At 39.5% G+C, this 17,329-nt stretch overlaps 1 protein-coding gene across 1 annotated transcript; it reads right to left on the reverse strand.

Annotated features, from left to right (window-relative positions):
• Positions 1-2,625: 2,625 nt before the first annotated feature.
• polr3d (polymerase (RNA) III (DNA directed) polypeptide D) lies at positions 2,626-16,900 on the reverse strand. The gene is made up of 9 exons (XM_031570035.2): positions 16,727-16,900; positions 16,106-16,287; positions 14,609-14,652; positions 9,542-9,696; positions 8,975-9,105; positions 6,585-6,765; positions 6,256-6,503; positions 4,164-4,313; positions 2,626-3,551 (listed from the first exon to the last, which is right to left on the reverse strand). The coding sequence occupies exons 2-9, from the start codon at positions 16,256-16,258 to the stop codon at positions 3,435-3,437; spliced, it is 1,179 nt and encodes a 392-aa protein (XP_031425895.1). The 5' UTR covers positions 16,259-16,287; positions 16,727-16,900; the 3' UTR covers positions 2,626-3,434.
• Positions 16,901-17,329: the final 429 nt, after the last annotated feature.

Genomic DNA, 17,329 nt, shown 5'->3' on the forward strand with positions numbered 1-17,329 from the left:
CTGATCCTTTTGTAACTGAAATGTGCTCTTGTGCTAATCTAGTAATAGTTCTGTTCACTTTTTGTTAAGCAGACTGTGTTGTTAACTATGCAGCAAATTGAATTGCCTTTATCTGGTTATATTTGCATTTTGTCTCGTGATGATATTGTCTGTTTGAAGGCTTTTTTGTGTGTTTAAAACCAGAAAGCTCTGTTTATTTTTGGCTTGGGATAGCCTTCTGTTAATTTTGTACTATAGGCTTGACATAATCTGCAGAGGATAAAATAAAATCTGCCTCCAAATTAATTGCACTTTCATGGAGACCAAATCTAAGAAGTATCGGTATCGGTACTCGGTATCGGCAAGTACACAAATAAAAATACTCATACTCGTATCGGTTTGTAAAAAAGTGGTATCGGTGCATCCCTACCCGTTAGTAATGCCAGTGGGGAGAGGTCATTCTCCAAATTAGGAATTATTAAGCATAGACTGAGGACATCAATGTGCGAGGACAGACTGAACAATTTGACTTTAATGTCAATAGAGCATGACATACTGCGCCAACTGGACTTTGAAGAGCTCATTGATGAGTTTGCACTGAGAAGCAGAAAACGGGCCTTTTAATATCACTGATGTGATGATGGTGATGGTGAGTCACATGTTTGTTCTATGTTAGGCCGCGGCTGCCAACACTCAACATGGCTCCATTATTGTAAAATTGTTTTTTAAATAGCTTGTTTGTATGTAAGCTAATTCAAATGCTTTCCACCCTGAGGATGTTGCACTGTATATCTGACTGCCTGCCTTCTTGTGTTTGGGTTTTTGAGTAACCTATAATGGTCATTCCCTGGCTATTTAGCCTTGTTTTTGCTTTTGAATAAATGGAAATATGTATACATTTACATTATTGGTTTATTATTGTCTACAGTGTAGCCTACTACACACATACATTTTGTCCTTGGCTTTAAAAATCAAATTTATAGAGTTGTTCTGTGGACGCTAAAGCACAGCTGTGTCAGTGCACCTGGCGTGGGTTTGTGTGCGTGTCATGAATAGGGTTGGGTTCCAATACAACCGGTACCTACCCGAACCGAAATGCAACGCAGATTTCGGTGCCTGAGCCAATTGAACACGGTCGCTAGGCAGTTTCCGTGGGGCACATGTAAAACTTGACGTACCTTGACGTGGTGAGTGACCTTTCAACTAAACAGGTCTCAATTTATGCTTTGCAGTTTGTTTTGTATATTTCCACAGGGCTAAAGAATTTAACACATCAAGCCTCAATGAATTTTGACTGACTTCGGCATACGGAGACTCTCCTCCATCTCTTCACCCGAGGCCTCTGTCCAGCCATCCACCTCAGCTTCTCCGCTTCCCAGTTTACTTGCTCTGTCCACCCCTCCAGCCTCCATGATGCCGCCATGTCCTCTGTACCGCACGGGCCAGAAAAAAAGGCAGAGGGAGCAGGACGACTGGCAGATTGCACGGCTGGAAGAGCGCAGGCTGGACTTGCATAAGAAGATGGTGGACACGGATGAGTATTCAAGATTTGGCGAGACTGTGGCTGACATGATGCCATGGAAGCGCTCCTTCCGGCGTCGGAAAGAATTGCATCAATTCATTCCTCACACCCATAGCAGCTCTGGTGGAACGGCTCCTGGGTATCTGTGATGGATTTACAGGTCCTACACCACTTTGCGCCACTCACCAGGCTGTACCAATCCTCCTGAGTCTGCATCAGAGTAACACTGGACTCACACGTACGCGTTGGAATGCGTTGATCGTTGGGTTCCGTTGCGTTGCGTTTCATGCGTTGCTTGCTGCAGGAGTTGAACAATGTTCAACTTTTCGAGAGGCAACACATGCATCAGCCAATCAAATAGCCTTTCATGCATAACTGACAGCACAGGCGCTAGCCAATCAGTTTGCGTTTATGCTCACGTCTGAAAAGCGGGACGCTCAAAAAAAAGATGGCGGACCAAACTCCGTAGGATGGTCGTATTTGTACCTAAATGTTGTTTGTTTGACTTTTTTTTGCTTAGATTTTTTAAAAGTTACCGAGAAATAGACACTGTACAATGTAAAAACCCCTTTATTGTAACTGAAAAATAAGTCTGTTCGGTGTCTCTGTTACCTATCTAATGTTAGCCTGCTACTACTGCTACTGACTAACAGCTTACTAGTGGCGTGATTGGTTTGTTGACCTGTCAATCTCACTATAACGTCTCTGGTATCAACACAACCCCATGCGCCAGACACCACCCCCACAACCTGGTACACTCCTAGAATCACCATGACTACCTCCGACACCCCCACAACCTGGTGCACTCCTAGAATCACCATGACTACCTCTGTAACACAACCTGGTGCACTCCTAGAATCACCATGACTCATAGAATCCTTCACACCCATGAACTCACTTCCCTGATCTCCTAATGTAAATCATCAATGTGCCTACTACACCCCCCATCAATACAAAACTACTGATCTACTTACATCTTCCCTTAATCTCATGATGTTATCCACATGATGTTATCCACTTCCTTCACCTCGATGGAAAAGACGATAGGATGGACTATTCTATCTACTTTTCCTGACCATTTTTCCTTGACCTCGACTGAATAAATACACGCCATATATTCCACCAACATTCTTGTGATGTTTATTTTGAAGAATCACACAATAAAACAAACTCCATATACAGCATAAAAACCCTTGCCATACCAAATGTTGTCTGTATACTTATTTTTCATCTTTTATTCAAAATATTTGGCTACTGGACCTATATATAATCCAGGTGATGCCTAATGGTGATTTTTGTAATACAATATTGAGTTTCACAAAAAGGTAAGGCAGTCAGGGCCTTCTGCAAGTTTAAAAAATCCTAACTCTAACTTTCATGTAGGCTATTAGCAAATAATATTCTTTTTTATTAGCAATTGTAAGCTCACCTGTATACCCAACCATTATGTGAGAAAATTGTCCTACACATTTCTAATGACAAACCTGAAAAAAAGTTCGTTTTTAAGTAGTCTGCAGTCAGACAACAGACAGTAAAGACAAAAACCTGCACGCAAAACTAGGACAAGATTATGATTGTGCCTACTAGTAAAGGCCAAAATAAAATGCATACAGCATATGCCAACAGAACTAGATTTGAAGCCCAAACCAGTTATATTTGACTGGATTAAATGGTCTGTGAAAATAAATTGTGACATTACAAGTTAAAATTATATTGTATATACACACACACACATATCTCAAACTTCATATATGCATATATACATTATGCATGATGGTACATCACAGGAATTTAAACAGTTCAGCTAAGTTTTACTGCCACTGCATTACAGCTGATGTGTATTTACAAGCATTTTATTCAAACAAAAACACTCATAATAATGTTTTAATACAATGCTGAACTGTCTTGTTTGCAGCCTCTGACAAATGTTTCCTCATGCCTTGTTTTCCAGAAGGGCTTGGAAATCAGGGGAACAGACGAGTTTATGCTTGATGTGCCCCAAGACAGACATGGTTCCACTCCGGCCCTCAATGCCCACTGACACCAGCTCCTGAAAGACGAAAACAGGAGGTGATTAAGATACAAGTACAAGAAAGTAAGGGAAGGTAAGCTTTACAATTCAGTATGCAAACATTGCATTGAACATTCATGAACTATGAATTGACTATGAAAACAATGACAGCAACAAGTGTGAATTGTTAAAACGGTCAACCACTGTCCCAAAAAATGATGTCAGCCTGTGTGATACTGAATTCATCATAGACATCCGTATGAGTTTGAGAATTGAATGAGGGCATGTTTGTATTGTATATCAATGGAGAGACAGCTGCCTGCTCTGGTTTCCTTTTTCTACGGTGATGACTTGCCTGTTCTTTAACCCTGAAAGGCAAAGCTAAAATTTAAAGTTTTTTAAGTTAAGATTATGGAATTGCTTTTAAATAAACTCATAATCTGGCAATACATGATTTAGTTGGATACTTAATTGATCTAAATGGCTTGTGTTATTTACTTTAAAAAATAATTAGAGCGTGGATTCATCACTCTCAATCATGTCCTATTGCATTCCTTAATTCATATTGATTCATGTTAAATTACTAAACAGACATGAGTAAAGACATGAAATATACACAGACTAGTGTGAATGGTGTTCATGAGTAAAGACCTGGAGGAAGGAGCTGCTGGTTCCAAGATCCACATCTAAGGTCACGTTCCCAAGAACAAACTGCACCCGACCGGACTTCCTGACCAGCACACGCCCCACCAGACCCTCCTGCAGGTCCCGCAGGTTACAGCTCCCGTCCTCCTCAGCCTCCTAATACACCCACATACAAGTACAGATTACAGCTCCCGTCCTCCTCAGCCTCCTAATACACCCACATACAAGTACAGTCAGAGACAACTCAGAGTTCTAGTCCATTAAGAAATCTTGTACTGGGCCTAGCCATAACCTCAGTGTGAGAAATTCTGCGTTATGATATCGATCAGTTGATTGACCCTTGACTGGAAGAGGTGGCTGATTACTTCTCTAAATTCAAGTTTAAGTGCTTTATTTGTCACGTAACGAACATGTAGTAAAATGTAAAAGGGTATACGCTCCAAACTGTGCAAAAAAATAGTAAAAAAAAAAAAAGGGAAGAATTAAAAAACTTAGTGTTGTAGGCGTAGTCCCACCATAGACTACATTACCCAAAATTCTCGTATCACCTTTCTTATCTACATTTCATTGAGACAGCATTGGCTGCAAACAAGGTTGTAAAAAGGTGACGCACTTTTCCCTTTAAAGCAGCGCTGAAATCAAAACTCTCTCTCTCTGCCGGTGGGTTACAACAGTGAATACCATTCATTTAAGAGATACCCTCACTGCAGAACAAGAACAAAGGACAACGCACGGCGACTCGTATTGAACTTTTCGAAAAGAACTTCTACATCCTTCGGAACCGATCGGACGTCCAACAAGGCCTCCATGAGTTTCAGCTGACGAGCTGCTGAGAAGGACACGGACATTTTCCCCGAACCTGCGTTCCGCGCTGTTCACGTGGAATTCCGTAAAACACTGTTGAACACTAAGCAAGGCGTTCTTCAAGTAAGGCTGACATCTGGGCAGAGATTAGTCTTATATGTGTGTTAATCTATGTGTGAAAGAATTGTTGTTTTATTTCATTTATGATTTAAATGCGCAATCTGCAAGTCACAGTTTGCACGGTCTGTGACCGTGACATTATCTTGCTTTCTTTTAATTTGCTAATTTGTTAGATCGTGCATGCACCATCCCTCTCTCTCTAACTCCCTCAATCACCATCTGAACATATACACGTACACATCGTGATTTCAGTGCTGTGTAAATATATTGTATTGAGTTAAAGGCCTATAGCCTGGATTTTGCCCTCGAGGCAAGCATCCTTTTTGTAGGCATTCTTTGCTTTCTTTGCCCATCCTCCAACTTAAATTGGCGCCTAAAACAGGCAACTCTGGCCTCGGACCTGCACTTGCATTCGTTGGCCATCGCAATCTAGTTGGCGTCTAACAAAGACGTATGCGCATTATTTCTCACGCACATAACATCCATTGCCTGTGCGCTTGCGCATAGCCTCCCTCTCACTCCCCCTTCTCCACTTAGCGTGTAACCGCACATACCTGCACACGCACACACACAGAGTAGGCTCTCATGCCACCTCCTCTGTATTCCTGAACAGACAAATTCCCAACTCCACTTTGTGCCTTGTTTCATTCTTATACTCAGTTGTTTATGTGATTAGTATTAGCCATTAATTACTGTTTGTTACTTTTAATAAATTGTTTATTTAGACTTGTCTGTTGTTGTTCCAATATTCCACTGAAAGCCATTTTCCGCCAACCAAGTACTCCAATTGCCTTCACTTATCTGGTTGTTTCATAAGGTGTTATAGACTTTGTAGTGAGACTGTAGTACGTTAGTATTGCGATACCATACTTAGACTGTAGCATAGTGGTACAACTAGAGCTTCCCATTATTTTAGTAATTTAATTATAAAATATTAAATACTAAATGTAATGATTATTACATTTTATGAGACTGATTTAATTAAACTAATGTAACAACCCCGGTTTCACCTACAGTGTGTAACTAAAATTGAGATTGTGTCTCACTGCCTGTGGGTAAAAACTCCTCCTAAGTCTCTCAGTCCTTGAATTGAGACTGCGGAGGCGTCTACCCGACGGCAACAGGGTGAAGAGGCTGGCATTGGGGTGTGAGTCCTCCCTCATGTAATACCCACCGGTGTTTCTGTCTTCTGGAGGACTGCTTGACCACACTCGGACGGGACCTCTGTTTTGGTTTGTCTGACATCAGTTGTTGGTGGCTGCCCTGGAAGTGAATCAGGAAGTTGCATAAAAAACAACTCGACCCCTTTGGGCTGATTCCAGGACTCCAGAAGCTTTGAGAGCACATCAGGTTGAGGGAGGGGCGGAGGCCTGTAAGAGGGCTCCTGTTTCTTTACTTCTATAAGATCTGGCTCCTGCTTAACTGAAAAACAAAGAAAGGGTCATCATTAAACTCAGATCCAACTAAGATAAAGAATCCATTTCTTGAGGTCTTTCCACTCACTATTAATAAGAGGTGAAGTTTCTGTACTTGGATTTCCAGAATGTTCCTCAGTACTCTCATGCTTGTCATCCTCATCACTGTCTTCTCTGAACTCCTCCTTGAAGACCCAGCCGGACACAGCCAGGGGAAGTTGCACAGGACAGCTCTTTGCATCGTTCTTCAGATGGGGGTCATCCAGGAACTGTGTGCAGAGATGTTATTCAAAATGGGAAGATATGAATAAAGACAAATTCTTACGTTTTCAAGTTACACGCACTTAAATCACCACAGACACATAATGTTTGAAACTGAACTGAAAGAAGAAAGCACTCTTTAAGGAGAATAGAACTCAAATCACATTTCAGTCTCTGAGTGAGGGAGCAGCTCCTAACGACCCACCCAATGAGGGCTATCCATATGATAGGGGTATGAGGGCTATCCATATGATAGGGGTATGAAGGCTATTCATATGATAGGGGTTAGGGTTATTCAAATGAGGACTATCCATATGATAGGGGTATGATAATTCAAATGAGGGCTATCCATATGATTGGGGTTAGGGTTATTCAAATGAGGGCTATCCATATGATTGGGGTTAGGGTTATTCAAATGAGGGCTATCCATATGATAGGGGTATGAGGGCTATTCATATGATAGGGGTTAGGGTTATTCAAATGAGGGCTATCCATATGATAGGGGTATGGTAATTCAAATGAGGGCTATCCATATGATAGGGGTATGGTCATTCGGTGATCGCTATTTGGACGTGTTTGAGACCTGAAGTATGGTCTTCTTTGCACGTTTGTATTTCAGATCATGTAGGCTCCCACATACAAAACAGGCTGCCAAACCGATGCTCATAGTGTCATCCCAGGGAACAACTGAAAAACTAGATAGCCAAGTTGCAAAAAAGTGCTTTTGAGCCATCATTTTTGCATCTTCTGTGTTCATTGTAAAACTATCCAAACATGTTCATGTTACAGGAGTCCCAGCACTCAGATGGTGCATGTCTGCCTTCTGTACCAAACTAATAACAACCACTGGTTTAACAGAACATTATCTTAGAAATGGCTCTACTTGCTCAAATGCCATTTTCTGCTGTAGCTTTTACACACTTGACATAACCCTAAAATATATATTAAATGTCACTATGCACACTTGGCATAACCCTAAAATATATATTAAATGTCACTATGCACACTTGAAAGTGGACCATTAAAAGTTTCTGAAGATGTTTTCATGTTATGATGGCAAAAAGTCATATATAGTCAGAGACTATATAAAGGGAGGAGATAAATCACTGATGGAAAAATAAATGGGGTTGAACGTGGCGAATTTGCAACCCGAAAGAAGGAGGATCAGTGACTGGAAGTCCAGCCTAGAGCCAATCACATTTTTATGCATAACTGATGTTTCACGTCTGAACGTTGTGCTTATTTCCACCATTACTTCAGCAATAACCATGTTACATTTGACCATTCTATGTGGAGTTATGAGTCTTCCCCATTCATTTAGATAGGAGCCTGATCTCTCCCATTAATTTAGATAGGAGCCTGATCTCTCCCATTCATTTAGATGGGAGCCTGATCTCTTCCCCATTCATTTAGATGGGAGCCTGATCTCTTCCCCATTCATTTAGATGGGAGCCTGATCTTGTTTGCCCTAAATAGCTGCCCAGAGGCATTGCCAAAATGGCTGCCAAGAAGCGAGATTTGCATAATTAGGACTTTGATATCGTTTTCTGCACTTCAGAAACATTTCAGTCCTATTTTTTGGGTAGGATATCTGACTCCAGGGTTAACAATTCCTTCAAATCATCATCACAGAAGTCTTTCGCCAATTTGAAATGGGAAACGGTTATCTTGTAGAGGAGGGGCTCCCTCCTTGCCCTCCTGCCACGCCAACAATGATGCAACCGCTTAGACTTAGACACGAAGACTAGAACCAAAGTCATCTGTGGAATGGAAATGTTTTCATTGTCTTCAACTGTTACGCCAAACTGTTGTATTACTGCCACTTACAGGACTTAGAGGATTAGCTGATGAAAAAGGCACAAAATGTCAATATCAAGAATATTTGTTGAGGGTGTCACATCAGCTGTTTCTGGGCCCCAGAGAAAAGCAATGGCCTTGTTGCTAAACTGTTTCGACTAGAGCTACAAAAACAAACAAACAAAAAATAGCAATTTCACTAGAGCTACAAAAATTCTGCAAAACAAGAAAAAAAAGAAAGGAAAAAAGTAGAATCTAACAATTTCCAAAGGACCATGTTTTGATTGAAAAGGGTAGGGTTAGGGTTATAGGCCATATTTGCCTGGTAGTCTGGGTGGACAGTATTCTGAAGTTGCATGGCAATTACAGAATTTATGACAAATACTCCATAATAAGGGAACACCACAAATAGAAGCTTACATTATCTTTCTCCAACTTGCGTAGAATCTCCTTGGTCTCTTCCTCAGTCTCCCTCTTTTCTTTTTTAATGTTGATGATGGGACTTGGGCCAGAGTTGGGTGTTTCTCGAGCGTCATCAAAGCCAGCCGCAGCTAATTTTAAGGTGAAATTGTTACATAATGTTGCTTTAAGAAAGAACAGTACTGTGATTGCATCACACAATTTAACATCAATAGTGTGATTTAGCATGCTGTGTGATTGAGCAATCAGCATAACAATGCAATCACAGTAATTACATATAGTTTCCATACATAAATTACTATGATTGTGTAGGAAGTTGACACTTACGTCACGCTTTCACTATATAAGGCACAGAATAATAACTTTATGTTTTCTTGTTCATTTTTTTCTATGTTATTGTATATGAAAGGGGCCATAATCGTAGAAGTGTGTAAACACACAGTCACTGTATAATAAAAATGCCTATATGTAAAATATATATAAACCACTGAAATTCATCCCATTATCATGCAGACTTAAAGCAGCCAGCCTCTAACAATGCTTTTATAGTTTTCATGCGGTCCTTACTTCTCCTTTTGGCCATCAACTCCGCAGGGCCTTGCTCAAAGATGGAGTGGGACTGGATCACTTCTGGACGCCCACGGCCTCTACCACGCCCGTCTCTTTGACGGCCCTTATCATAGTCTTTCTTGTCTCGTCTTTGTCCTCCATCAGCCTTCTGCCTGTCAAATACAATTGAGAAATCTATGGTCACCATTACATAGAACTAACAGGTGAAAAGGATACAAAGTTTGGGGTGAGGGTTGGAAAGTGGACATAAGATACGGCCATACACTGATTATTCCACATATCTGTCCTCTCTAAATGGATCCCCTACAAAGACTGTCCATGTACAAATGTGCATGAAGATGGACAAATATGTCCATATGGACAACATCTGCATAACTTGTGAACACTTGAATTTGTTGAGTCGCAGGAATTGTGATTATTCATTGCTGATGTCCAGATATTAAAATGGTAGCGGATACTAGGAAGCATTCCTTTATTAAACTCCAGTGGCTCCACTGGCTCAGAATCCCCTCGGATTCAAAGTTGGTAGACACCGTTCTCCTTAGATCTACTAGGAAAGGATATGGTGTTGCTTGTCTGGCCACCATTACAATATGGCTTCCTTTCGTAGGGTTGTGGGTAGGGTAGGGTAGTGTTCGTTTCCAAGTAACTGCATAGGTTACAGTATGCAAAGACCAACCGCTGCTGGGGCACAATCACATTTGCCTTATCTTGTGGAAATGCATCTTATTATTATTTACTATGTTCTCATGGGAACTCCACACACAGTTTTCACGATATCAACATCATTCTAGAATTCACACATCCACCTTAAATGTCATGTAATTCAAATAACTATGTAATTGATGAAAAAAAAAAAAATGTAAAATAGGATGTAAATAGGAGCCTAGAGTCTAAAATTGGAGGGTGAATCAGGATCTAGGTGACGTCTTTAGCAAAGGTGGCACCCACTTTATGTTTAAAAAAAAAATAACAACTCCTGAAATCAATGATTTATTAAGGATGTCGAGCACACTACCACCCACAACACTCCTTTAAAAGGTGCGATGGAATAAAATCTGTAGGGCATGTTGGTGATTTCATATGAGACACTAGGTCAGTGGGTGGGAGGGTGATTACTTTGGATCATTTGAATAAGCTGAGGTAACATTAAACATATAACAGCCTTGTCAGCAGCTGTTGGAATCAATTATCTGATTTTCTTAATTTTTTCAATAAAATAGTTTTAAAAGTCATCACTGGAGAGTAAACAGGTAGTGCTTAAACCAGCAGGATAAACTCTTTGGGTATCTGGCATAAAGGCTGAAATAAGAAAACCTAATTAGTTTATTTTGGGGTGTCTAGGTCAGAAAACATGTGATTCAGCTAGCCATTCAGATTTGTACTTCATCTTATCAGCACTTAAATAATGCAACGAGTAAAATGAGAAATTGGGTGTCGGAATCGTTGAATAGACAGAACTGCTTAAAACACGTGTTTTCCACTTTCAGTTAATTAGAGACGCTTCAATCGCACCAGAGTAACTTGAGGTGTTCCCCAAGGCTCGGTCCTTGGACCACTGCTCATCTCCTTGTACACACTACCCTTAGGTGCTGTCATAAGTAAACATGGCATTAACTTCCACTGCTATGCTGATGACACCCAACTTTACCTATCCATGAAACCCGATGAAATTGACCCAAGATAAAAGTCTGCCTAGAAGATGTAAAATCTTAGATGGCTACCAACTTCCTACTCCTTTACTCGGATAAAACTGAGGTTATTCTGGTAGGCCCTAAACAATTGAGAATGACACCATCTACCCACAATCGATGGCATTTCATTCAAATCCAACACTAGTATCAAAAACCTCGGGGTAATCATCAACCAAGACCTCCTACTTAGAAAAGTCCTATCCCTCCAAGATGTAGAAAAACTCCACGCTTTTATTATGACGTGACCAGATTACTGCAATGCTCTCCTGTGGATGTAGAAACAACTCAATAAAGAGCATGACGATCACCTACTTGTGAAGTTTGTTCGTCTTTGTCACTGATTTGTTGAACAAAATCTAACAAAACTTTTTAGAAAGGGAACGGTTGTTTTTGTTGTCGTTCAGTTTTGTCCTGTCTGACTAACACCCCACTTGTGTACCATACAAGTAACTCTCAAAGAATGCGTATCCTTCATAACGTAAACAGTAGGGGTGGGAAAAAAAAAAAAAATCGATTCTTCGATTTCTCTCGATTCTCTCTAGAACGATTCTGTCTCTTTTCAGAAAATGTGTTTTTTACACATCCATTTTGTGTTGAAATGCAAGCTGCATCGATTATTGCATTGTTCATTGAAAGTCATAATTGTGATGAGGAAAAGCTTTTTCTCTAATAAAAAAAATAGAGAAGGTAATTCATCCATTGATTTTCTTTAATTATCAAACACAAAGTAGGAAGTAATTTGAGACTGAGTAACTCAAATGTTTTAAAAATCGACATGCATCAATAATCGTTTTATCGGTTTAGAATTGATAATCGAAAATCTGTTTAGAATCGATAATCGGTTTAGAATCGAATCGTTGACCTCTGAATCGGAATCGAATCGTGAGGTGCCAAGAGATTCCCACCCCTAATAAACAGACTAGTCAAACTCCTCTCTTGCATACAACGGTCATATAATGGAACAGAAGTTCATTCAGCTATCCTTATCACAGGTAGCCTGAAGACGTTACTCTAATATAAGCCAGCTAACAGGATAGGCATAGTTCACTGTTACCTAGTCTTAATTGACAGTTACACAGAATGACAGTCTTAATTGTTTACATAACTAACAATACTGTTAGTCTGTGTTTAAAACACACCATAGCTTGTTCAGCATCCTAATTGTTCCTTGCATAATACGCCAATAGTTCCTTGCAATTAACTGGTTTTAATGATCATCCAATCTGAATTTGATGGTAAATAAACATCGTGTTCATTTTGGCCAGCGGTGTTTTGTATTGAAATATGTTGAGATTAGAGCCAAGAGTGTTAGGCATTAGGCAACAGTGAAATGCATTGGCAGAGTTAATTAGGACTGAGGTACACATAGAATTAAAACAAAAGCAACAAGCTCATCAACACCTGACAGTACAACTGAGGAACAGGTATGTATAAGGCAAAAGAGAGTAGAGACCCTTATCTGTTAGGTGAGGTAGACAAACATTTAAAACAATCGTAAATGATCCGAAATCCATCAGATATTACAAAAAGTAAAACCATGTGACAAAACTTCAACTCAAAAGTCATGCGTATGCCCATGTTTGATTGAAACACTTACTGGACAGCAAACATGAATGTTAAAGTCACCAACAATTCCAATTCTGTCCACACTCGGAAGGAGAGTACCCAGGAGGTCCGTTTAACTCTACTATGATAGTTTTGATAGCTTCGTGAGGCCTGTAGACCCGAGCACAGAGCCATCGTTTTGAGTCTGACAGATCAACTTTCAGAAGTAGGACTTCAAGATGTGCCAGTTAATGGTTAAAAACAGTTGTAAGACCTCTGCCACAGCCAGATGGCCTGGGTGTACTATAAAATTGACAATCTAATGGACAAAACTTGGATTTACCAAAGTCTTTGTCAAAAACATACAAATCCAGTTCCTGCGACATGACACGACATAACAGGCATTAACCACATGAAGACATTTGCAAAATCAGTGAGTGCTCCGCTAAAGTGTGAGGGCTTTCTCATTGTTGCTACCATCACAAGTGTTGCTGCACTTATGAAAAGGTGTGATGACACTGACAACTCTGGACAGTTTAATCTCTAGCCATTCTCTTGTTCATCATGTCTAGCATACATTATGCTTTATAACTGAAATAACAGTGGACTGTGTTGATAACCTTCAGTGGACCATATAAAAGGTGAGGTCATTTATTATCATTAAGTCAAGCTGTGTTTGGTTGGGCATATAGCCAGCTAGTTACAGATACGTTTGCTAAACACATGCAGCAGGATTACTGCATTGCTAGGGTCATATATGTCTGTGGCTAGAATTTCCCTCAGCACTCAAAATATGACCACTCTTCACTGTTCACTGTCCACTGACCACAGAGCACAGTCTGGGAGACTGTTGCTAACTTTGGTTGAGGCTGGACCGTATTTAACAAGAGTTTTTCAAATCAACCATGATTGTAATGAAAATTTGAAATGTCATAATTAAGTGTCAGGAATTTGACTGTGGTTTACTGTGAAACCGTTTCATCCATAGAACTGAGAACCATATATTTTCAAGCATAGTACTGAGAACCATATATTTTCAAGCATAGTACTGAGAACCATATATTTTCAAGCATAGAACTGAGAACCATATATTTGCATCCATAGTACTGAGAACCATATATTTTCAAGCATAGTACTGAGAACCATATATTTTCAAGCATAGAACTGAGAACCATATATTTTCAAGCATAGTACTGAGAACCATATATTTTCAAGCATAGTACTGAGAACCATATATTTTCAAGCATAGAACTGAGAACCATATATTTTCAAGCATAGAACTGAGAACCATATATTTTCAAGCATAGTACTGAGAACCATATATTTTCAAGCATAGTACTGAGAACCATATATTTTCATCCATAGTACTGAGAACCATATATTTCCAAGCATAGTACTGAGAACCATATATTTTCAAGCATAGTACTGAGAACCATATATTTTCAAGCATAGTACTGAGAACCATATATTTTCAAGCATAGTACTGAGAACCATATATTTTCAAGCATAGTACTGAGAACCATATATTTTCATCCATAGTACTGAGAACCATATATTTTCAAGCATAGTACTGAGAACCATATATTTTCATCCATAGTACTGAGAACCATATATTTTCAAGCATAGTACTGAGAACCATATATTTTCATCCATAGTACTGAGAACCATATATTTTCAAGCATAGTACTGAGAACCATATATTTTCATCCATAGTACTGAGAACCATATATTTTCAAGCATAGTACTGAGAACCATATATTTTCAAGCATAGTACTGAGAACCATATATTTTCAAGCAATATGCAATAGTGAAAATTCTGACTTACTCTTCCTTGACCTTTCGTCCAATGATGTTAGGTGTGAAGGTTTTCTGTGGAATAACAAAAGAATGTGCGTGATTCACCTCAGTAAAATAAAGAAAAGTGTCCTTAAGAAACATAAAAAGTAATTAAATGGCTTTGAGTGTTTCTCAAAGTTACTTCCTTGTTATTAAAATCACCTCACTCTACTTCACATTTTGTGAGAACCAGACCAGCAGCCTAGGAGGAGTTTGATGAAGAAAGTTTCTCAGAAATGTGAAAATAGAAGGAACATTTTGGGGGTGGAAACACCCCATATGGTTCTCAAGATCAGAACCACAATGTCAATGTGGACGCCTGATTGCACACATGTGCCATCGGACAAATGTGTGATTTAACAAATTTGGAATCTAAAGCCAACATGTTTCATGTGCGACTTAAGGTATTTGCTGCCTAGACACTTTTAAGTCAGGAAAACAATAATGAAGAGAATAATCTGAACAAAATACAGTTAATGCATCTAATAATGACAGCAAAACACAGTTTTATGTATCTACTCCAAATGATGTTCCAGCAGCTTAATTGCTTGGACACCTAAAAAGACGAATAAGAACAAACACAATTGGCCATTCACAGTCAACTATCAAAAATTTGACTGGCCATTTCCGCTGAGCGAGCCAACTGACACTTTAGGAAATGTGGGCAAAAGTAAAGTCTGACCAAATATAAATTGTGTAGCCTAGATTTCCATTCTCTAGCGTGTGTTCAAAGAGTATGGGAGTGATTTGGTTTTGTGCAGCTTGTCCAAGCATATCAAATAGCAGAATTCTGAGCCATTTGACAGGCTCATCAGGTGAAAGACGACAAGTGGAAGATTGGAAATGCTATCAACTGTGTTCAAGTAAAAGCACAACATTTTTTAATGTTGTATGTTGAGCAGTTTGAGATACTGCAATGTATCTATTCAGGTGCCCAGTCAACAGAATTGGACACAATGTGGCATATGTCCACAGAATGTCTGCATGTATAGACTGTTAAGTTTCTGCAATTTATTGGCCATGAAGTTACTACTGACCATGGCCTAAAAATGTATGGGCACATAGCTTTAAAAATTGAAGATGTACCAATTTAAAAGATCAACCTTTCACACTTGCAAATATTGACAGCTGAAATTTGATTGACACTTCTAATTGGTACTTTAAGATATGTTAGTAAATATGATCAATCTATTAGCACACAACATTTCCAATTTGTAGCTTGAGATATAGCAATCTTAGAGTTAAAGCCCAATTTGGAATCATTGATTTGGTATGTGTGGGACATTTTGCTGCCTTTGCTCCACATCACATCTAAGGAAAAAAATACAAGATATGGTCTAATCAGCACAAATACAATAGGGTTCAAAATTGGTATTTGGCTTTAGCATGACCGCATGAATGCGCACACTACTACTTACACACTATTGAACTGTTCAGAGCACATGAGAGTTGCCTGAATCCTCTCTCAGACTACTCAAGTATTTACCTTTTTCACCCCTCCCAGCGTCAGGTCCCTGGAGCGCATGGATGGCAGGCGACCAGGGGAGAGAGAAGCAGGCAACCTTCGCCCCCTCGGAGCACCCCTTCCAGCCCCATCTACAGTCTGCGTCTTAGAATCTCCGGCATTGGGTGCAGCCATCCTTTCTCGCAGTTGTGCCCGGGAACAGGCTATGAAGTGACAATATGTATTTATTAACACCTGAATGAAATTGATAGCTTGATAACTATTAGAGCTTTACGTTAATGCAAAATGAGATAATAACGTATCTCTCCTATATCTAAACATCAACGTTCTGAAATTGATTACACAGCCTGGACCATCCCATGGAACGTACGATAACCTACATGTGGTACCGGTATCTAACTAACTAAAGATAACTACCTTCGTAATAACGGGGCTATCTGAACTTGCATCTCAGTAGCGCTTGATACATACATTAGTGCTTGGAAATGTAGCAAAGTTAGCTAGCAAAATAGCTATAAGTTCCGTTAAGTTCACTAGTGATAGCTAACTTAGCTAATAGGCGAAATAAGCATAAATTCATAGGAATACGTCAGGGTGCTTATCATACTCCAAAACACTTGACGTTGATCAATTTCACGTTACCGGTAATCAGATGCTAGGGGAAAACAGACTTCAGCTCTCCAGTTTAAGTCCACGTGGTAGAATGAAAAAAGAGTTGACAGACCGAGATACGGAACAGGTGGTGTGTGCCGACTTCACTGCAGCAGCGTGTAACCAGCGACAATAAGGAACATTTCAATATGGCCACCATTCGAATAGTTTTCGAAATAAAAGTCTTATTTATTAGTTTTCAATTATACAAGGACGAAAAATTAAGAAAAAAACGCTCATTTAACAAATTGCATGTGATACCAAAGGTACAATAAACGGTGGGAACATACAAACCATAATGAAAAAAAGCTGAAAATGCCTTTTTTAAATACGAAGAGCCTAGAAGTCATGTTCAGCTGAAAAGAGTTATTTGTTTCTCCAAAAAAATTCTAAAAATTTATCCACAAGAGAAAATGTATTTGAACATGACATGAGTCATTCCACCTGCCTGAGACTGAGAGTGGAAAGGTAGGCAATACAATGCATAGAATTGGCCTACAGTAATTGCCTTCTGATGTACTTCAAATTGTGGTGACTGAAAAAACATCAAATTGTGCATCCTTGATATCAGAATCAGAATCATGTTTATTGGCC

This window comes from Clupea harengus, chromosome 7, assembly GCF_900700415.2.
Source record: "Clupea harengus chromosome 7, Ch_v2.0.2, whole genome shotgun sequence".
NCBI classification, from domain to species: domain Eukaryota; kingdom Metazoa; phylum Chordata; class Actinopteri; order Clupeiformes; family Clupeidae; genus Clupea; species Clupea harengus.